The 22,150-nt window shown below is 48.7% G+C and overlaps 1 gene segment (V, D, J or C); it reads right to left on the bottom strand.

Annotated features, from left to right (window-relative positions):
• Positions 1–9,065: 9,065 nt before the first annotated feature.
• LOC120877561 lies at positions 9,066–21,320 on the bottom strand. The segment is given in 3 exon segments: positions 9,066–9,086; positions 11,630–11,931; positions 21,120–21,320. Coding segments are annotated over 3 exon segments (372 nt in total).
• Between the last annotated feature and the right edge of the window lie 830 nt (positions 21,321–22,150).

Raw genomic sequence — 22,150 nt, 5'->3', positions numbered from 1 at the left:
CATGGCTTTACCCTATGAATCAATAATTCCACTCTTAACATTCATACCTAAGAGAAATGAATGCATTTACCCAAAAAGATGTGTACAAGAACATTCAGAGCAGTTTTATTCATAAGAGTTGAAAACCAGAACAACCTAGTCATCCATCCATAGGAGGGTGGATAAGCAAATTGTGAGATGCAATAGACCGGAGGTGGTGGATTAGTTGCTGAATCGTGTCCGACTCTTGTGGCCCCCTGGATGGTAGCCCGTCAGGCCCCTCTGTCCATGGGATTTTCCAGGCAAGAGTACTGGAGTGGGTTGTCATTTACTTCTCCAATACAATAGACTACTACTCAGTAATATAAAGGGAAAAGTGCTGATAGACACTCTTTGAGTGCATTTCAAAAATAATAATTGTGAGGGGCTTCCCTCATGGCTCAGTGGGAAAGAATTCGCCTGCTAAGGCAACAGAGACGGATTGGATCCCTGATCCAGAAAGATCCCACATATCTTGGGGCAACTAAGCTTGTGTGCCACAACTACTGAGCCTGTGTTTTAAAGTCCATGAGCCACAACTACCGAGCCCACCCACCACTGGAGCCCGTGCACCCTATCGCCCATGCTCGGCAACAAGAGAAGCCACTGCAATGAGAAGGCTGCGCACCAGAACTAGAGAATAGCCCCCTCTCACCACAACCAGAGGAAAGCCCGTGCAGCAGTGAAGACCCAGCACAGCCAAAAATAAAATCAATAAAATAAAATTTAAAAATTAATAATTTTGAGAAAAAGAGGTCAATCAAAACAGTATTTCCTAATGCAACCCACTCCAGTACTTGTGCCTGAAAAATCCCACGGACGGAGGGGCCTGGTGGGCTGCAGTCCATGGGGTTGCTAGGAGTCAGACTGAGCAACTTCACTTTCACTTTTCACTTTCATGCATTGGAGAAGTAAATGGCAACCCACTCCAGTGTTCTTGCCTGGAGAATCCCAGGGACAGGGGAGCCTGGTGGGCTGCCATCTATGGGGTCGCACAGAGTCGGACATGACTGAAGTGACTTAGCAGCAGCAGCAGCAGCATAGTCATATAATCAGAAAAGTGGTTTTCTTGGAAATAAACTGATTCATAAGAAGCATGAGGAAAACTTCTTGGGTGAAGGGAATATTCTTTATTTTGATTTCAATCATGGTTGCATTGGTGTAAGCCCTTGTCAAAACTTACCCAGAAATATGTGTATTAATTTGGGCTTCCCTGATAGCTGAGTTGGTAAAGAATCCACCTGCAATGCAGGAGACCCTGGTTTGATTCCTGGGCCAGGAAGATCTGCTACCCTTTCCAATATTCTTGGGCTTCCCTTGCGGCTCAGCTGGTAAAGAATCCGCCTGCAATGTGGGAGACCTTGCTTCAATCCCTGGGTTGGAAAGATCCCCTGGAGAAGGGAAAGGCTACCCACACCATATTGTGGACTGGAGAATTTCATGGACAGTCCATGGGGTCACAGAGTCAGCATGACTGAGCATATATTATATTAGAGCATTTTGTATTTATTTTGTATATTTAGGTATTATTAGAGCATTATATGCCAAATGCCAAAGCCTTTGACTGTGTGGACCACAATAAACTGTGGAAAATTCTGAAAGAGATGGGAATACCAGACCACCTGACCTGCCTCTTGAGAAACCTATATGCAGGTCAGGAAGCAACAGTTAGAACTGGACATGGAACAACAGACTGGTTCCAAATAGGAAAAGAAGTATGTTAAGGCTGTATATTGTCACCCTGCTTATTTAACTTCTATGCAGAGTACATCATGAGAAACGCTGGGCTGGAAGAAGTACAAGCTGGAATCAAGATTGCCGGGAGAAATATCAATAACCTCAGATATGCAGATGACCTCACCCTTATGGCAGAAAGTGAAGAGGAACTAAAAAGCCTCTTGATGAAAGTGAAAGAGGAGAGTGAAAAAATTGGCTTAAAGCTCAACATTCAGAAAACTAAGATCATGGCATCTGGTCCCATTACTTCATGGCAAATAGATGGGGAAAACAGTGGAAACAGTGTCAGACTTTATTTTGGGGGGCTCCAAAATCACTGCAGATGGTGATTGCAGCCATGAAATTAAAAGATGCTTACTCCTTGGAAAGAAAGTTATGACCAATCTAGATAGCATATTAAAAAGCAGAGACATTACTTTGCCAACAAAGGTCCGTCTAGTCAAGGCTATGGTTTTTCCAGTGGTCATGTATGGATGTGAGAGTTGGCTGTGAAGACAGCTGAGCACTGAAGAATTGATGCTTTTGAACTGTGGTGTTGGAGAAGACTCTTGAGAGTCCCTTGGACTGCAAGGAGATCCAACCAGTCCATTCTGAAGAGCAGCCCTGGGTTTTCTTTGGAAGGAATGATGCTAAAGCTGAAACTCCAGTACTTTGGCCAACTCATGCGAAGAGTTGACTCATTGGAAAAGACTCTGATGCTGGGAGGGATTGGGGGCAGGAGGAGAAGGGCACGACCGAGGATGAGATGGCTGGATGGCATCACCGACTCGATGGACATGAGTTTGAGTGAACTCTGGGAGTTGGTGATGGACAGGGAGGCCTGGCGTGCTACAACTCATGGGGTCGCAAAGAGTCGGACACGACTGAGCGACGGAACTGAACTGAACTGAGAGCATTATATATATATTAATTAGAGCATATTCTCCCTATTAATTACACCTTAAAGTATTCCTAAAACAGAAATGCACAATTACACAGGAGAAGGGTTCACGTTGTTGCTTGTATTCCAAGCAACTCACCTTACAAGTGAACCACACACAAATAAGAGAAGACAAGAACAATCACAGGCATCAAATATTGAGAATGTGAGAAGTCCTCAGTGACTGAAATATACAACATCCCAATTTGACTTCAAAATAAGCTGGACTGACAAGTCTGCCCAGAAACAGCTGAGGATCAATGGCTGAAAGAAAGCTGTAGCTAATGAAAAACTTCGAAAGAAAAAAACCCTAAAGACTGTTGAAATCATTTCAAGCATCCTGAACTGCTGTAAACACCATAACTTATCAAAATTGGTTATTCATCTATTTCACCATTTAGACTTTCAGCAGATTGGCAATTGGTGAGTGGAGTTTTTGCCCAGCAAGCAACCTGCTCTCTTGTCTGTGATCAGGTCCTGGGTCAACTGGTGTTCCCCTGTCCCAGGGTGTATGTGGCACAGAAGGTCAAGGGGTGAGCAGCACTTGGGGTCTGCCCTTCCTGTGAAACCCAGCTGTGAACCCCCAGTCTTGGAGTCAATGGATCCCACGTGAATAAACTCTGCCCTTTGTGTGTGGACTTCCACCTGTAAGGAGTCAAGGAAGGATACGGCCTAGGGGTGAATGAAATTGTTGCCCGATAAAAATTTAATATTTTACAAGAAAAAATTAGACTTATAGACTTTAATCCAAATCAAATGGATGATAAAAATGAAGTTCTTTCTAAATTACCAAACTGCATACAAGTGGGAGTCATGTACAATTTTATGCTTGTGTTCCATGCAGTTCAACTTAGAAATGAATCACATACAAGTAAGTGAGGCATGAGATGGTCTCTGTGACCTCAGAAGACCCCGCAACCTGAGAAGATGCAAAATACTGCCCTGTGCCCACAAGAGGCTTAGTTTGTCATCCAATTTTGATAATTCTGCCATCGATCATCTTGGGATTTAACGCGGCTGTTTGACGCATCTACTAACATTTCTTCTAAGTGTTTTGTTTACTTGTGTGTTTTATAATTTATTACTGAGATTGTTTTTCCTCTGGAGAATTCTTGCTTGGTATTCAGTGAGCCCCAAGCAGTTTTATGTAACAGTTTCAAGATGAGAGAGCTCAGATCACTCAAGGAATTTAAAGCTGGCTGGGTGCTTTCTGCTTAAAAAAAGAAAGAGAAATAGAAATTTCATGTTGGATGCTACTGTTCCTTGGCTCTGCTCAATTACCAGAATATTCTCAGTTGAGAGATGTAACATTAAGTGCTGTTTGAATTTACTTTTTTAAACTTTTTAAATTGAAGTATTGATATAATTAATTTACAATATTGTGTTCGCTTCAGGTGTTCAGCAAAGTGATTCGGTTATGTATGCAAATATATAATCTTTTTCAGATTGTTTTCCATTGTAGGCTATTGCAAGACACAGAATATAGTTCCGTGCACTGTACAGTGGTCCTTGTTGTCTATTTTATATGTAGCAGTGTGCATATGTTAAGCCCAATCTCCTAATATATCTCCCTCCCACCCTGCTATCCCCTCGGGTAACCAACCATAAGATTGTTTTCCGTGTCTGTGAGTCGATCTCTGTTTTGTAAATAGATTCCGTGAAAGCGATATCATATATTTGTCTTTTCTCTGTCTGACTTCATGTGTTATGATAATCTACAGGTCCATCGATGTTGTTGCAAATGGCATCATTTCATTCTTTTTATGGCTGAATAATATTCTATTTATATATGTACCACATCTTCATTCATTTACTCATCTGTTAACGGACATTTAGGTGGCTCCCGTGTCTTAGCTGTTGTAAATAGTGCTGCAGTGAACAATCAGGTCATGTGTCTTTTCGAATCACAGCACACACACACACTTCATGCTGATGGAGCTCAGTTCACACTAGTCTCATGAGATCTCCAAAATGAGCAGTTTTCTCCCCTGGTGAGACATGGCTTCAAGAAGAAGGGTCCGCCTTATGCCTGTGGCTGCCCTTTTTGTGCAGAGAGCAGCTGGCTATGCCACGCTGTGGGTTCGCTGCTGGCACAGAGGTGCAAGGAGGTCTGGTTGTCCTGGCCGACTCCAGGGTCAGGGGGAAAATCTCCTTCTTGCTTCGGATTCGGAGGCATACAGTATCTCTCTGTTACTCCCACCCCCACCCCAGCCAGTGTCACGGACACTGTTTGAATAATGGATCAGCCTTAACCCCTGTCTCAGGTCTTGCTGGTACCAGAACATTCTCAAGTGGTTCATACGCTGAGAACATTCGAGGACCATCTTGTTTCCTGTTTGTATAATACGGTCTCTTGGTTTCGGGGTGACTGCCACATTCACCGGTCCTGTTGGAGAGGCAGATACACACAGCAAAGATATGGCTTAGTGAGCAGAGTAACCTGGGTCTGAGAAGGAAAGGGATGGCTTGGAGCTGGGACTCTGCAAACCCTGCAGAGGTTTCAGCCAGCTCCGAACTCACTGGATGCCAGGAGACAAAGACTCACGCAAAGTGTCTGGGGCTCGTGACAGAGCCAGGGCGAGAAGGACTGTCCCTGCCAAATGCTCTGATCCACAGGGCTGAGAGAGGGAGCTGGGGCTCTTCTCCAAAGGCCAGACAGGCCTGCCTGGGATGCTGGCCCCTACTCCGGCAGATTCTCCCAGGGTTCCTTGTGACTTGGCTCAGGCACATCAGCTCCTCCTGGCTTAGATGTTGCTGCAGGGGAGATGGGCGGGGCTGCAGTGTACTGAGTTTTGGATGCATGGATTCAGCCCCTGGGTCCCCGGTACTCCTCTGAGACAGTTGCTCCTCTGTCTGCACCTGCCCCTGCCTGACATCAAAGCTGCTTTGCCCAAACCCTTCAACTGCTGATCTCATTAAGGTTTAGAGGGGCCTCCCACTTCTTCCATAGTTGTTAGGTAGCCTGGAAATAACTGAAAACTTCAACAGCTGCCTAGTGCTGGATCCCTGCCTGTTTCTTAACACTTTCCTTCCCAGGTTTCTCTCGCAGATCCTGCCCAGAGCCCCTCAGATCTCAGTGGCATCACAGTGCCACCTTGTGGCCAATAACTGAAGCATCACCATTGTTTCTTCTGCAATGGTCCAAGGGGTGCTGGGAAATGTCTGAGTGATCACATTTTATACTCAATTTCCTTCAATTCTAATCCCAACACTAATTCTAACCCTAACTATCCCTTTGATTTATCATACTTAATAGGCAATCTTCATTCTACTTAACCTCTATCTCATTAACTGGCAGTTATAGTCCAACTGAGATCTTTCTTCTTAAAACTGTCTTCTGAAAGGGAGAGGAATAAAATGGGAGAAATGAAAGAAAATGTTTATTAAAGGTAGTAAGAGAAATGCAGAAGTTGAAGTGTAAGGAGATTCTTTTATCTTCATTACTAAAGATAAACAAAACTGCTAAAAAAAAAAAAAAAAAGACAACCAGTGTCAACTCCAAAATATAGATCAGCAAAGGACTGAGGAGATAATGAAATTGCCTTTGAGATGGGGTCAACTGTGTCTGAATAAAAAGTAAACTTGGAATGTAAGAACAAAAAAGAACATCTTATAAAGCCATAAGCCATTACGGAGGAACAGTATCTCATGGGGAGATAAGGATGGATGGAATTGAGATCAGCCAGGAACAGTCTCCAGTAAATGATTAACTTGAACACTGTGCCAATTTGAGCAGCAGGGAGGGAACAGATGGTTCTGGAAGAAGCAGTGGAATTGGAAGATATGAAAACAGCGGTACAACATAGTATTATAAGGAAGCTGAATCTGCCAGGTTCATGCGGCAAAGATGGGAAAAATGGGGAAAAAAATTGAAGATGAGAATCTGGAAAGGGAGTCCTTCAAATGGGATTGCTAGAGTAAGGAATTCTTGTGTGTATCTGACCTTCCTTGCTCCCCAGAGCCAGGAAAGCTTTGCTGATACCACAAAGACCAGGAAAACTCCCCCCTCTGGACACTCATGCTCTTGGGAAAGAACCTTGGTGTCCTGAGTGACTATAGTTTCTAATAAGTGGATTTAGGGCGACTGTCATTCCCTTTATCTGTTACGCAAGGCTCAGGGTACTCCTATCATGGCCGAGGCTATGCCATTCAATCCCAGTCTTGCAGCTGGGTTACCTCTTGGAAAGTGAAAGTGTTAGTATCCCAGTCCTGTCCCACTCTTTGGGACTCCAAGGACGGTAGCCTGCCAGGCTCCTCTGCCCATGGGATTCTCCAGGCACGAATACTGGAGTGGGTTGCCATTCCCTTCTCCAGGGGATCTTCTCAAGATGGATCGAACCCAGGTCTTCTGCACTGCAGATGGGTTCTTTACCATCCTACCCACCAGAGTTATCTGGTTATCTCTTCAGACTCCCAGAAACCATGACCCATAATCACATCCACTCTGACCAGGGCTTTAGATTTCATAGATTGATCTGTGGGTGAAGATGGATAGAAGGTGTTATTTACAACATAGGTATTTATATTTATAACCAATATGTATAACAATATATAATATAGCAAACACATAAAAAGGAATAGAGACATTAGAAAATATCATGTCTTCTTGAGTTAAAGACCTCAGGGCTGCTGCTGCTGCTAAGTCGCTTCAGGCTTGTCCGACTCTGTGCGACCCCAGAGACGGCAGCCCACCAGGCTCTCCCATCCCTGGGATTCTCCAGGCAAGAACACTGGAGTGGGTTACCATTTCCTTCTCCAATGCATGGAAGTGAAAAGTGAAAGTGAAGTCGCTTAGTCATGTCTGACTCTTAGGAACCCCGTGGACTACAGCCCACCAGGCCCTCCGTCCATGGGATTTTCCAGGCAAGAGGACTGGAGTGGGGTGCCATTTCCTTCTCCAATGCATGCATGCATGCTGAGTCGCTTCAGTCGTGTCTGACTCTTTGAAATTATTTCAAATCAAAAGCCTAGGGTGTGAATTACAACAACCTCTAGAGAACAGATTTATTCAGGGAATCAGGATGAAACTGGAGAGGCTGCGAAAGTATGCTTTAGTCTGTCAGGACTGCAGCAGTGAAAACACGAAAACAAAATAGAGAAAGTGGGTTGCTTAAATGAGGCAAAGGAAATAAAGTCTTACTGTTTTCAACACTGTATTTGTCAACTAACTGGCACAGAAGTAGTAAGTAAGGATTTTACTTCAAACAGGAAGATAGGCTTGATGCTATGTTGTGGGAAACTTGCAGTGTGACAGGGACGTGTGTGCTCAGCTGCTTCAGTCGTGTCCGACTCTGTGTGACACTATGGACTGTACCCTGCCAGACCCCTCTGGCCATGGGATTCTCCAGGCAAGAATACTGGAGTGGGTTGCAGGCCCTCCTCCAGGGGATCTTCCCAACCCAGGGATCAAACCCACGTCTCTGAAGTCTCCTGCACTGGCAGCTGGGTTCATTACTGCTAGTGCCACCTGTGACAGGGATGGAAGAGGCTTTAGAAGCAGGAATATGCCTGAGGAGGTAGTCGGAAACTTTCCAGTTGCCAACAACAACCGCAGGGGAACTCACTACGAACACAGGCAGCTGAAGTCGTGTGTGTGGGCAAACACCTGCAGGTCCCATAGAAGCCTGTGATCCGTGCCTTGGAGCACTGAGCTGGCCCTGAGACTTCTAGAACCCAGTGACGCTTAATGATTTCTATCCACCAACATTTATGGCTGCAGTACCTCAGGAGTTAATCCATGGTCTCTCTCTCTCTCTCTATCCAAAGAACAGCTGAGTCCAAATCTACCTCTTTGTTGGTGGGGGTGTGTGTGTGTGTGCTCAGTTGTGCCTGCTCTTTACGACAACATAGACTATAGCCCATCAGACTCCTTTGTCCAAAGAATTTTCCAGACAAGAATACTGGAGTGGGTATCCATTCCCTGCTCCAGGGGATCTTACTGACCCAGGATTGGAACCGGGGTCTTCTGCATTGCACAGAAATTCTTTACCACTAGCGCCACATATTGGTGAGTAGAAAGCAAAAACCAACCTATTTAGAGGCTCTGGGAGCTGCAAGGAGAGAGAAGGATGAGGTTTGTGAACAGGAAGGAGGTGACTGCGCCGCACTGTGGTTGGGCTGCTGGCACAGAGATACACGGCCGAGTCCCCGGGCTCCGCTGGCTGGATATTCAGATAGGAGTACGTTTTCTCAGGCCTTTTAGCAGAAAACCTGTTTTTAGGCATCCCTGATTTGTCTAGCTCTTGCTCGTCTTGAAAGTAAGTCAAAAACTCTGGCCCCTGCCCCAGCGTCTGTCGGTACCAATAAAGGGAAATATGACCGGAAACTGGATCACACCTAAGAGTCACATTCTGGCCCCTCCCTGCCACCCTGTGCCTGGGGGCCTGGGTCACTACTCCAGCTCCTGTGTGACCTGTGGGGACAGAAGTGGAGGACAGTCAGGCAGAGCCTTATCCCCCCCGACACAGACAAAAATACATTGGAACCACTTGGTTTGCTACGGACTCACCCACCCCCAGGAGACAGAGGGTCACCCAGCAGAGAAGCCTGGAGCCCATGGCAGGGACAGAGCAGCAATGGGAAGTTCACCAACTCAGGGTCCTTGTGAGCATGAGCAGAGGAGGTGGGGGCCGTCACCTGTCCCCATAGGGCACCTCCCATGGTGACATCACTGCCTCTGTCAACGCCCATGACTTCAGAGACATGTAATGTACATTGGGTTGGCCAAAACATTCCAAGATTTTCCATAAAATGTTAACAGGAAACCCAAATGAACTTATTGGCCAGCCTGATATTATACATAGATGACTAATTTAAATATTTATAATCTCCCCTTTTTTGGGCTTCCCCAGTGTCTCAGCAGTAAAGAATCTGCCAGGGATGCAGGAGCCCCAGGAAACGTGGCTTAGATCCCTGGTTCAGAAAGATCCCCTGGAGGAAGGCATGGCAACCCCTTCCAGTATTCTTGCTTGGAGAATCCCTTAGACAGAGGAGCCCGGTGGGCTACAGTCCGTAGTGTTGCAAAGAGTTGGACACAACTGAAGCAACTTAGCAAGCACGCTCACAAGCTCCCCTTTTAACACAAGCAATGTGTGGGTTTTAGGGCTGCCTTCCCACAGGGCTCACATATTGCTGCATCTCTACATTAATCTTCTCATCCTCCATCTCCCCTTGCCTGCAGGGCACTCAGAGGGTCAACAGCACCTTCAGTTGTGTCTGACTTTTTGTGACCCTATTCTCCCATGGGATTTCCCAGGCACGAATACTGGAGTGGGCTGCCATTCCCTTCTCCAGGGGATCTTCTCTACACAGAGATCGAACCTGCGTCTTAAGTCTCCTGCATTCTCAGGTGGGTTCTTTACCATTAGTCCCACCTGGGAAGCCCCCAAAGCCAGACACCAGGTAGTGACTTCTTTGTCTTACGTGCACATCACGGCCTCCCATGAGTACCTCTATTTCTGATCCACTCCGGCACGCCCGCCACATGCTCCCATAGTCATACAGGCTCCGTGGCGGTCACTTCTTAGGCAAGGGTGGGCAATGGAGGGGTCGACTTGATTTGGCCCAAGAAGCCTGATGAAGTCACTGACATATTCGGAGACACAAGGGATGAAATGATGCCCCGGGAAGAGACCTGGGCTGGAAGCTTCTATTCCCTTCTGCGGGCCACAGACCAATTGCCCTGTCTGTGTTCCTCAATCTCCATGCAGCTTCACGTCTCCACAGCCCTCAGCAGAGCCTCACATTCGTCTAAGTCACCACTCATTAAAACACAGGTTCCTCAGAGCTTCTTCACAGAAGACCCAATTTCACTGACCTTTAAAACACTGGTGTGTAATATATCAATACACTAATAACTCTGCTTTTCTGGAAACCTAAGAGGCAATGTTGCAAAAGCAATGTAGTTCTCAGTTTCACGCTATCAGAGCATCTGCTTGTTCAAAAGTCATTTGTTCACAGGCTAACGGTCATTACAAACATCCTCTCTTTCAGGGGGAGGAGGGAGCAGGACCAGAGATGACTGAGGGAAGGAAGAAAGGCTGTAGAGTCCAGGAGGGGGACGCTCTGTAGCTCTGTGTCTTTACTGAACTGGATCCAGGAGGGTACTCAGAGGTGATGTTACATCCCACTGTCTCCACTGGTCTTGTTACACTGATCAGCTGTCCCAGGACCCATGCAGCTCCATCGTCACAGGAGCTCAAGGAGGAGACACACACGGGAGACAGAGCCCTGCTTCTGAGTAGACGGAGACCACATCCAGGAGAGAAAAGTCCATAATCTAGGACTCAAAAGTCAGAAGAAAGACATCCCACCTGTGCTCACAGTTCCTCTGGAAAACAGGTGTACCCGGACGTGCCTGACCACACAGTGGGACCTTGAATGGGATCACAGGTAGGAGTTAATCACTAGGAAAGACAGGACCCCTCCGCAGGGCATGGGATGCATTTTTGGTGTCTCTGAGATGGGAAGGGACATGACCCAGGTGAGGGAGGAGCAGCGTGACTGGAGGACATGGTGACAGAGAGGACAGGGGAGCTGAGGCCAGAGAGATGAAGGGTGGAAACACCCTGCCCCCTCTGGAAAGATGGGCAAGATCAGAAACCACATGAAAGCCAGGTTGATGAACAGTTTCAGAAAGACAGCAATGAGATGCCAGGGAGAGACAAGAGGGTCTAGATGTATTTGATTTCCCACAACCTTCCCTCCTGGAGGTCTCAGGCTCAGGTGATGACCAGGAGTCGAAGCTAGAGAAGCATCGTCCTGGCTCACAGGGAGGATGCAGAGAAAGACAGAGATGGATGGTGGACAAGGCCTGGAGTGAGGTCCGGGCCAGCACAGACCACACACCCAGGGTCACACTGAAGGCATGGGGCAGCAAAGCCCTGAGACTCCCAGTGCTAGGAGCCTACAAGGGCCTCCCCCATCTTTCTGCACAGAGAGGAGGTGACCCTGCACCGCTGTGGAGTAACTGCTGGCACAGAAGTACACAGATGTCTGGGAGCGGTTGGCGGACTCCAGCGTGAGAGGGAAGTTCTCTGTGCTTGATCTGGAGACGTTGTAGCCGTCAGGCACATCTCCTTTGTAAGTGGCATCAGTGAAAGATGAGTAATGAATCAGCCTCAGCCCGTGTCCCAGGTCTTGTCGGTACCAGTACATGCTGTCGTGGTTCTGATCCTGAGTACATTTCAGTGTTACGCTCTGTCCTGTCCTCACGACCTGGAATCTGGGGTCCTGAGTGACACCAGCATGGACCGCCCCTGTGGAGAAGGAGGCCCGATGCTGCAGTCACAGCGCAGAGGCTTAGCGCTGGGATCCCGAAGGGGACCCTGCCCCCCACGACTCACCTGTCTGCAGGAGACAGAAGACCACACAGCCCAAGAGGCAGGGGCTCATGGCGGGGGTGGGGCGAGTGGAGGGCCCTCTGGTCTGAGTGTGGATGAGAGGGGAGAGGGGCTCTCCTGGGAGTCCTTCTGAGATGTCACTGTCCCTGCCAGGCCCCAGAGGCAACCTGTCACTCAGGGGGCCACGCCCCTTCCCCCAGAGGCTCAAATCTGAAATGAACCTAAGTGAACAGTTCCCAACACGGAGATCCATCCAGCTCAATGGACTTGAGCCTTACAAGTTGTTATAACCTTTCTGTAAACAGTTTGCAACTTTATGTACTTTTTCTAGAGATAATTCTTCATTCATACGTATATTACTTTTACCTGCATATTTCTGTAATGTTGAATCTCAGGAAAATCTTTTGGGCTTCCTGCTGCTCTTTATGACTCATGAATCCCAAATACATCTTCAAGTGTCTAGGTAAGTGTTAGTTGCTCAGTCATGTCTGGCTCTTTGCAAACTGTGGATTGTAGTCCACCAGGCCCCTCTGTCCCTGCAAGAATCCCAAGATTCTCCATGCAATAATACTGGAGTAGGTTGCCATTTGCTCCTCCAGGGGATCTTCCAGCCCCAGGGACTGAACCCAAGTCTCTTACATCTCCCTCATTGGCAGGCAGAATCAGGAAGTTCCCCTGCAGAAGGAAATGGTAACCCACTCCAGATCTCTTGCCTGGAAAATCCCATGGACAGAGAAGCCTGGTCGACTACAGTTCACGGGATCGCAGAGAGTCAGACACGACTGAGCGACTTGACTTTCTTTCTTTCTTCTTTAATTTAAATTTATTTATTTTAATTGGAGGCTAATTACTTTACAATATTGTATTGGTTTTGCCATACATCAACATGAATCCGCCACGGGTGTACACGTGTTCCCCATCCTGAACCCCCCTCCCACCTCCCTCCCTGTACCCTCCCTCTGGGTCATCCCAGTGCACCAGCCCCATGCATCCTGTATCCTGCATTGAACCTGGACTGGTAATTTGTTTCATATATGATATTATACATGATTCAATGCCATTCTCCCAATCATCCCACCCTCTCCCTCTCCCACAGAGTCCAAAAGACTGTTCCATACTCTCTCTTTCTTTCACTGTAGCCCCACCTGGGAAAGTGTCCGTTTCTACTTTCGTTAATTAACCACAGTCCTGTTGGTGTCCTTCTTTCTACCTGCAATGTTCCTTTTGGGGTCTGGTTCCCCAACTGCAGGTCAGACTTACCCACACTTGAGGAATCCTTTGGCTCTATTTCTTATCAATTCAACAACAGACAGGTCACCTGCATTCCCATCCTGTTCACTGGACACAGTGCTTGCAGTTTGTGAAGTGGGAGGGGGAGCAGCAAGCAGAACCAGCTCAAGCTTGGGACTCGCCTTTCTTTGTGGAGAGAAGCCAGTTGCCCAGCACCATGGATGGCCTGGGCTTCTCTCAGATAGTGGGAGTGGTAAGGAACGGGCCTGCCAAGGCAGGAGACATAGGACAGGTGGCAGACTCCAGGTTAGAGGAAAAGTGCTCTGATTTTACATGAGACACTGATTCCATGGGACTGCTTCCTTGTGAAGTGGGGATTGCATTAACTGAGTAACAATATCATAGAGCTCCTCAAACTCTTATCTTGTTGTGCATCATTCCACACATAGCAGGCCCACACATGCTGCAGTGCTCTGCTCTCTGCAGATTCTCAGTGGTATTTGAAAGCTGCTGCTGCTGCTGCTAAGTCGCTTCAGTCATGTCCGACTCTGTGCGACCCCATAGATGTCAGCCTACCAGGCTCCCCTGTCACTGGGATTCTCCAGGCAAGAACACTGGAGTGGGTTGCCATTTCCTTCTCCAATTTGAAAGCAAGGACCCTAAAAATTATGTAGCCATTCCTGGTTACTTGACCGTGGACCTGTGGTGACCTCCTGATGTACTGGTTTCCCCGGAGCACGACCACATGTCACAGGTCTGGGTGACCCATCATTCCTGCAGGAGTCAGTTGGGGGGCGTGGTGAGGACCACAAGTGATAAGGACAGACTCGAGTAGCCTTCCTTGCTCCAACAGTTAAGAAATAACGAGATCTGGGCAGGTCACTTCCCCTTAGATAAATAAGCAGATAAAATAATACTTATCTTGCAATATCATTGTGAGCCTTAAAAAATTTCAAGAAAGAATGTCTAGGAAAGGCTGTCAACTCTATCAGTGCCTGGGTCTCATTGGCTGGCAGTTGATGCCCGGCAAACACTTCCTGAGCTGAGGCAGGAGTGTTTTGTACCAGAGGCACCTGATCACGCAAGGCTGTGTCTTGCCTACTGGCACAGAGATGCAGAGCTGAGTCTGTCAGCTCCAAGGAACTCAGGTTCATCTGAGAGCGAGAGTCAATGAACTGTTCACCTGAGAATCGATCTGGCATGTTTCCTTTTGTATGCACTTTCCCATCATAATACTGAACAAGGAACTGGGGGATATCGCCCAGGGCCTGTTGGTACCAGGATTCATAGCAGTGTCCAGATTCAGGGGAACATCTCAGAGTCCCTTACTGCTTTCTTGATTTGATCAGGTATTTGGGGGTCTGAGTGACCCCAGAATCCACCAGGCCTGTTGGGAAGGAGACAGATGGAAGTGAGGGCAGAGCAAAGGGGAAGCCCCTTGCTGCAGCCCTCATCAGCAGGCTTCTATCTCAGGGAGGCAAAGACATCTCAGAAGCTCCCACACTGTGTCCAGGACTCACCTGCTCCCAGGAGGCAGAGAGTCACACAGCAGAGGAGTCTGGAGCCCATGGTACCGTCTGGAATCCAAGACTGCTGCTGGCTGGGGGTGGGACTTCTGGAGTGAGTGGTGTAAAGTGCTGACCCTCCTGTCCCCTGATTGGAGCATTTGCCTATGACATCACTGCTCTGTGTCTGCAGGCTGCGCTTGTCCCCTGGACCCCTTGGCAGGACCCAGGGCTGGCTCCTCTCTGCCCTTCCCTGACCTGACAGCCCTCAGCCAAGGGTGGGTGTGAGGTGAGTTTCATCCCATGTGTCCACAACATCTCTTGTTCTGCTCTGTCTGACCCTGCCTGACACTCATCACCCAGCCCTCACCAGACACCCCAACCTCTCCCCCTCCCCTTGCCATGCTGCTCCAGGAGACAGCCCCCTGGGCACATCCTGAAGCTCCAGGTAGGTACCCACTCCCCTAGGCAGTGAGGAGTCTGTGCTGGCTCCATGTGTCCCAGGACCACTCAGGGAACTCAAACCTGCTCCCAGATGCAAGCATGTAGCCAAGGTTCCCTTAAGCTGCCCTCCCCAGGGTGACTCTCAAGCCCTCCCAAAACACCATGCTTACCATGGAAACACAGTGCCTCCAAGTGGTCAAACGTCCAGGGCCTCATGGATTAGCAGCCTCTGTTTAAAGCAAGGGTACAAAAATCCCACACCCTGAACACACACACACACACACACACACACACACACACAGCGCTTCTACTGCCTTCCTAGCCTGGCTGATCCACTCTTAGCCTCTGGAGGTAGAAGACTGTATGATCTGACCGTTTTCCTAACAAGGAAATAATTGCCCCACCAGCACAAAGATGGTAGTTAGTTAAAGATGGAAATATATGTCATAAAATAAAAGTTCAGAGGATCTCAAGTGAATCTGCCTGCAAACATGTCTTCATAACTACTTCTGATTAATCAGAGGCATATATGTTGAGATTTCCTATTTAAATTAAGCATTATCAATTCCATGTAATACTTTTTATAAAGAAGTTTCATAAATGTGGACTCAATTATTTCTGCACTATAAAATCATGATATAATGGGGGCAATGCAGGATATATTTTGATTTTGAGAAGATTTTGATGAGGGTGCCAGGTGGTGCCAACCTGGCCTAGGTTACGTGAGATGCTAAGGATGTTGGGGCACGGTGGGTGCATGTCGAGAACACACAGACAGTCTGTCCTCCTTCAGATGGGCTCACTTGAGTTTTTGGATGATATGCAATTAACTATAGTTTGTTTCTTTTTCATGAGTCCATACATGTTGCTCAAAACAGACCACATGGAGTGGCCACTTTAAAAGCCTCCCTGTGACTTGGGAATGGACCTGAGCCAGATGAGGGGGGAGCTTGTGGCTGTGGTAGAGAGGGCCAGAGAGCTGAAGCAGGAAGGTGGGGAGAGGAATATCCTGCCCGCCTGGGAAAGGTGGACGAGAGTGGAGACCAGGTGAGAGCCAGGCTGGGGGAGAACCTTCCAGAAAGACAGAAATGAGCTGCCTGAGGTGAAACAAGAGTGTCTAGATGTATCTAATTTACCTTCCTCCCAGGTCTCAGGCTCAGGTGATGACTAGGAGTCTGAGCTGGAGAAGCATCTTCCTGGTTTACAGGGAGGATGCAGAGGAAAGACAGAGATCAATGGTGGACACATAGCCTTGAGGCCCGGGAGTGACGCTCAGGCCAACCAAGTCCACACACCCAGGGTCACACTGCAGACACATGGTCTGCAAAGCCCTGAGGCTCCCGGTGCTAGGAGCCTGCACGGGGCCCTCATCTGTCTTTTTGCACAGAGAGGAAGTGGTCGTGCAGCTCTGTGGAGTAACTGCTGGCACAGAAGTACACCGATGTCTGGGAGCGGCTGGCAGACTCCAGCGTGAGAGGGAAGTTCTCTTTGCTTGATCTGGAGACTCTGTACCCATCGGGCACATCTCCTTTGTCTGTGCTGGGAGGCCCAGCTGAGTAATAGATCAGCCTCAGGCCGTGTCCCAGGTCTTGGCGGTACCAGTACATGCGTTCATGACCCAGATCCTGAGTACATTTCAGTGTTGCATTCTGTCCTGTCCTCACAACCTGGAATCTGGGGTCCTGAGTGACACCAGCATGGACTGGCCCTGTGGAGAAGGAGGATCGATGCTGCAGTCACAGCGCAGAGGCTTAGTGCTGGCACCCCAAAGGGGACCCCGCCCCCCAGGACTCACCTGCCAGCAGGAGACAGAAAACCACACAGCCCAGGAGGCAGGGGCTCATGGCGGGGGCGGGGCGGGTGGAGGGCCCTCTGGTCTGAGTGTGGATGAGAGGGAGAGGGGCTCTCCAGGGAGTCCTTCTGAGATGTCACTGTCCCCGCCAGGCCCCAGAGGCAACCTGTCACTCAGGGGCCACGCCCCTTCCCCCGGAGGCTCCAATCAGAAATGAACCTGAGTGAAACTGTTCACAACACGGAGAACCATCGAGATCAACAGACACAAGCCTCACACGTTGCTGTAACCTTTCTGTATACGTTAAATATTTTTTCCGTAAATGTTAAAGTGATTAAACTATTTGTATGTCCTAGTCCAGAGATAAGTCTTCATTAACATGTATATTATTTGTAATTATCTACATATTTCTGGAGTTTTGCCTCCTGGGGAATCCTTCTGGCATGCTGCTGCCCTTTATGATACGTGTCCCAAGAGCACTTCAAGCAGAGAAGGCAATGACAGCCCACTCCAGTACTCTTGTCTGGAAAATGCCAGGGACGGGGGAGCCTGGTGGGCTGCCCTCTATGGGGTCGCACAGAGTCAGACTCGACAGAAGTGACTTAGCAGCACCAACAGCAACACTTCAAGCCTCCGTTTCCGCAACATTGCCCGCAGTCCTGAGAATGTCCCTCCACCTACCATGTCTCTCCAGGTGTCTGCTCCCAACCTCATCGCAGGCTCATCAACATTTGAGGAATTTGTTTGGTCTGTTTCTAATCAATTCACTGACAGATGGTCCACCGGTCAAATGCAGGTACAGCTCCTTAATGTTCACACAGCCCGTGTTCCCCGTGTTGGCAGAAAGGGAGCAAGCAGAGGGCCCTCAGGCCGGTCACCCTCCGTTCTGTATGGAGAGATCTTGTGTGCCCAGCACAGGATGACGTTTTGGCACTAAGCAATACTGACGTAGGAGGGAGATGGAGGGAGGTGCAGACCCCAGGGTAAACGAAAAATGCTCTGTATGTTTTGACACATTCCTCCCATTAAATACCTCCTTGTGAAGTGTGGCTGCCATTCACTGAGTAGCAATTCATATCATAGAGCCCCAAATTGTATCTTGTGACACATAACACTACATGTGTATGTAATTTGCTTGTACAGAAATAGTTCCATGAGCGAAGGGACCACAGGTATAGAGAACAAACTTGAGCCAGGATGCTAGCTTTAACACTTATGAAGTATGAGATCTGGGCAACTCACATCCCCTCAGATGTACAAACATTTAAAATAATACTTATTTTGATGACTTTAGTGAGCATTAAAACGTACCAAGAAGTGAATGTCTGGGAAAGTCTCTCACTCTACCAGAGAATGGGCCTGGCAGGCTGGCAGCTGCCACACTGGGCACCACTTCCTGAGCTGGGGCAGGAGTGTTTTTGTCCCAGAGGCACCTGATCATGCAGGGCTGTGTCTTGGCTGCTGGCACAGAGATACACGGCTGAGTGCGTCAGCTCCAAGGGGGTCAAACTCAGCTCAGCGCGAGCATCACTGAACTGTTTTCCTGAGACTCGATCTGATTTGTTTCCTTTTTGATAAATTTCCCCATCATAATACTGAACGAGGAACTGGGGGCCCTGGCCCGGGGCCTGTTGGTACCAGTACACAGAGTGGTGTCCAGATTCAGGGGAACATCCTACAGTCAGTTGCTATTTTCTTGATTTGATCAGGTACTTGGGTGTCAGGAGGAGTCCAGAATTCACCAGGCCTGTTGGGGAGGAGACAAGGAAGCTGAGGGCAGAGCACAGGGGAAGCCTCCTGCTGCAGGACTCATCACCAGACTTCTATCTCAAGGAGGCAAAGACATCTCAGAAGCTTCCACACTGTGTCCAGGACTCACCTGCTCCCAGGAGGCAGAGATTCACACAGCAGGGGAGCCTGGAGCCCATGGCAGCATCAGGAACCCAAGACCACTGCTGGCTGGGGGCGGGGCTCCTGAGGTGAGTGGTGTAGAGTTCTGACCCTCCCACTTCCCTGATTGGAGCATTTGCCTATGACATCACTGCTCTCTGTCTCTGCAGGCTGCCCTTGTCCCCTGGACCCCTTGGCAGGACCCAGGGCTGGCTCCTCTATGCCCTTCCCTGTCTTGCACAGCCCCTCAGCAAAGGGAGGGTGTGAGGTGAGTACTGTCCCCATGTCCCCATATGCCCATCACATGGCTTTTTCTTCTCTTCCTGTCCCTGCCTGACACTCATCACCCAGCCCTCACCAGCCACACTAATCCCCTCACCCTCCACTCTCCATGCTGTTCCAAGAAAAGATCCCCTGGGCATATCCGAGGCTCCAGGCATGTCCCCATTCCATGTGTGTCCCTGGACCACTCAGGGAACTCAAACCTGCTTTCTGATGCAGGCGTGTAGCCAAGGTTCCCCTAAGCTGCCCTCTCCAGGGTGACTCTCAACCCCTCCCAGCACACCCTGCTTACCATGGGCCCACAGTGCCTCCAATGGCTTCATGGATCTGTGCCTTTCACCTAAAACAAGAATACAAATTCCTGTACTCCACACTTTCATGGAGAAGGCAATGGCACCCCACTCCAGTACTCTTGCCTGGAAAATCCCATGGATGGAAAGCCTGGTAGGCTGCAGTCCATGGGGTCCTGAAGAGTCAGACACAACTGAGTGACTTCACTTTTATTTTTCACTTTCATGCGTTGGAGAAGGAAATGGCAGCCCACTCCAGTGTTCTTGCCTGGAGAATCCCATGGACGTGGGAGCCTGGTGGGCTGCCGTCTATGGGGTCAGACAGAGTCGGACATGACTGACGTGACTTAGAAACAGCAACAGCAGCCACACTTTCAACCCCACTCACACATACACACACCCCTCATTTGCTACCTTCCCAGCCTGGATGAATTAGGTTGGATCTTAAAGTCTAGTCTTAGCCTGTGGAGGTAAAAGACTGTATGATCAGACATTTCTACTAAGAAGGAAATAATTGCTGCACCACTACAGTAAAAGTAGCTAAAATGGAGTAACACGGGCAATAGAAATAAGCACTCTCATGATCTCAAATGGTGAAAACCTGGTCCAGGTTAATTGAGATGCTAAGAAAGAGGGGCAGGAAGGGAGAACAAGCATACCCAGCCTCTCTCCTCCTGCGAATGGACTCCCAAGGGATTTTGGATGGTTTCTAATTAACTGACGTTGTTTTCTCTTTGAGGACCCCAAGAGCTTGCTCAAACATGACTGCTTATGTGTGGTTACAAAGTTCCCTGTGTCATTTGAAGGTACATGACCCAGATGAGGGCAGAGCAGTGTGTCTGGAGCAGAGAGGGCAGGGGAGCTGAGGCCAAGGAATAAAGGAGGAAAGACCTGCCCCTCTGGTGGTCAAGGGCATGGAGCGCTTGAAAGCTAGGCTGCAGGAGAAACTTCCAGACAGACAGCAATGAGGTGCTGGGAGAGACAAGAGGGTCTAGATATATCTGATTTACTAATATTCTTCCCATCTGGAGGTCTTAAGCTGTTGAGGAAGAGTCAGAACTAGTCAGAACTGGATGCATTCTGAACTGCATCCAGGGAGGATGCAAAGGAAAGACAGAGCCTGATGGTGGACACGTGTCTGCGAGTCCCTGGGGTCAGATCCAGGCCTGTCCAGGTCACACATCCAGGGTCACAGTGCTGGCACATGGTCCCCAGGGCTCTGAGGCTCTTGATGCTATGAGCCAGCACGTGGCCCCCTGTCTTTTTGCACAGAGAGCAGGTAGTTACGCAGTGCCGTAGAGTAACTGCTGACGCAGAAGTACACAGATATCTGGAAGGGGTTGGCAGACTCCAGAGTGAGAGGAAAGTTCTCTGTGTTTGATCTGGAGACGCTGTAGCTCTTGGGCACATTTCCTGGCTCTCTAGTGGACGCACCAGCTGAGTACTGGATCAGCCCGTGTCCCAGGTCTTGTTGATTCCAGTACATGTGGTCATGACCCAGATCCTGAGTACATGTCAGTGTCGCCCTCTGTCCTGTCCTCAGGACCTGGAATCTGGGGTCCCGAGTGACACCAGCATGAACCGCCCCTGAGGAGAAGGAGGCCTGATGCTGCAGTCACAGCGCAGAGGCTTAGTGCTGGCCCTGAAGGGGACCCCGCCCCCAGGACTCACCTGCCTGCAGGAGACAGAAGACCACACAGCCCAGGAGGCAGGGGCCCATGCAGGGGTGGGGAGGCGGAGGGCCCTCTGGGCTGAGTGTGGATGAGAGGGGAGAGGAGCTCTCCAGGGAGTCCTTCTGAGATGTCACTGCCCCTGCCAGGCCCCAGAGCCAACCTGTCACTCAGGGGCCACGCCCCTTCCCCCGGAGGCTCGAATCAGAAATGAACCTGAGTGAACTGTTCACATGGGACCGACCTAGACAGCATGTTAAAAAGCAGAGACATTGCTTTGCCAACCAAGGTCCATCTAGTGAAAGCTATTGTTTTTCCAGTAGTCATGTATGGATGTGAGACTTGGACTATAAACAAACCTGATGCAGAAGAATTGATGTTTTTGAACTGTGGTGTTGGAGAAGACTCTTGAGAGTCCTTTGGACTGCAAGGAGATCCAAGCAGTCCATCCTAAAGAAATTAGTCCTGAATACTCATTGGAAGGACTGATGCTGAACTTGAAACTCCAATACTTTGGCCACCTCATGGGAAAAACTGACTCATTTGAAAAGACTCAGATGCTGGGAAATATTGTAGGTGGGAGGAGAAGGGGACAACAGAGGATGAGATGGTTGGATGGCATCACCAACTCGATGGACACGTGTTTGAGTAAACTCTGGGAGTTGGTGATGGACAGGAAAGCCTGATGTGCTACAGTCCATGGGGTCATAAAGCGTAGGACACGACTGTGGCACTGAACTGCACGGAACACCTCACAACAGGGAGACCCATCCAGCTCAATGAACACAAGCCTTGCATTTGTTGTAAACTTTCCATAAAAGTATTCACAACTTTATGTACACTTTATTCCAGAAATAGCTGTTCATTATTACATATATTCAGTTTATTGATCTGTAGTTTATTATTTCTATTCCTGCTGCGTTTAATGACTCATGTTGCCCAAATAATCCCTGATGTTTCTATTTTGTTTCATTGAGAACAGTCCAGTTCATGTCCTTCCACCCACAATGATTCCGGATCTGGTTCCCTAAC

Source organism: Oryx dammah, unplaced genomic scaffold (genome assembly GCF_014754425.2).
Source record: "Oryx dammah isolate SB20612 unplaced genomic scaffold, SCBI_Odam_1.1 HiC_scaffold_18, whole genome shotgun sequence".
Lineage (NCBI taxonomy): Eukaryota > Metazoa > Chordata > Mammalia > Artiodactyla > Bovidae > Oryx > Oryx dammah.
The sequence above is the reverse complement of the archived record's forward strand: the minus strand, read 5'-3'. Positions and strand labels throughout refer to the sequence as shown.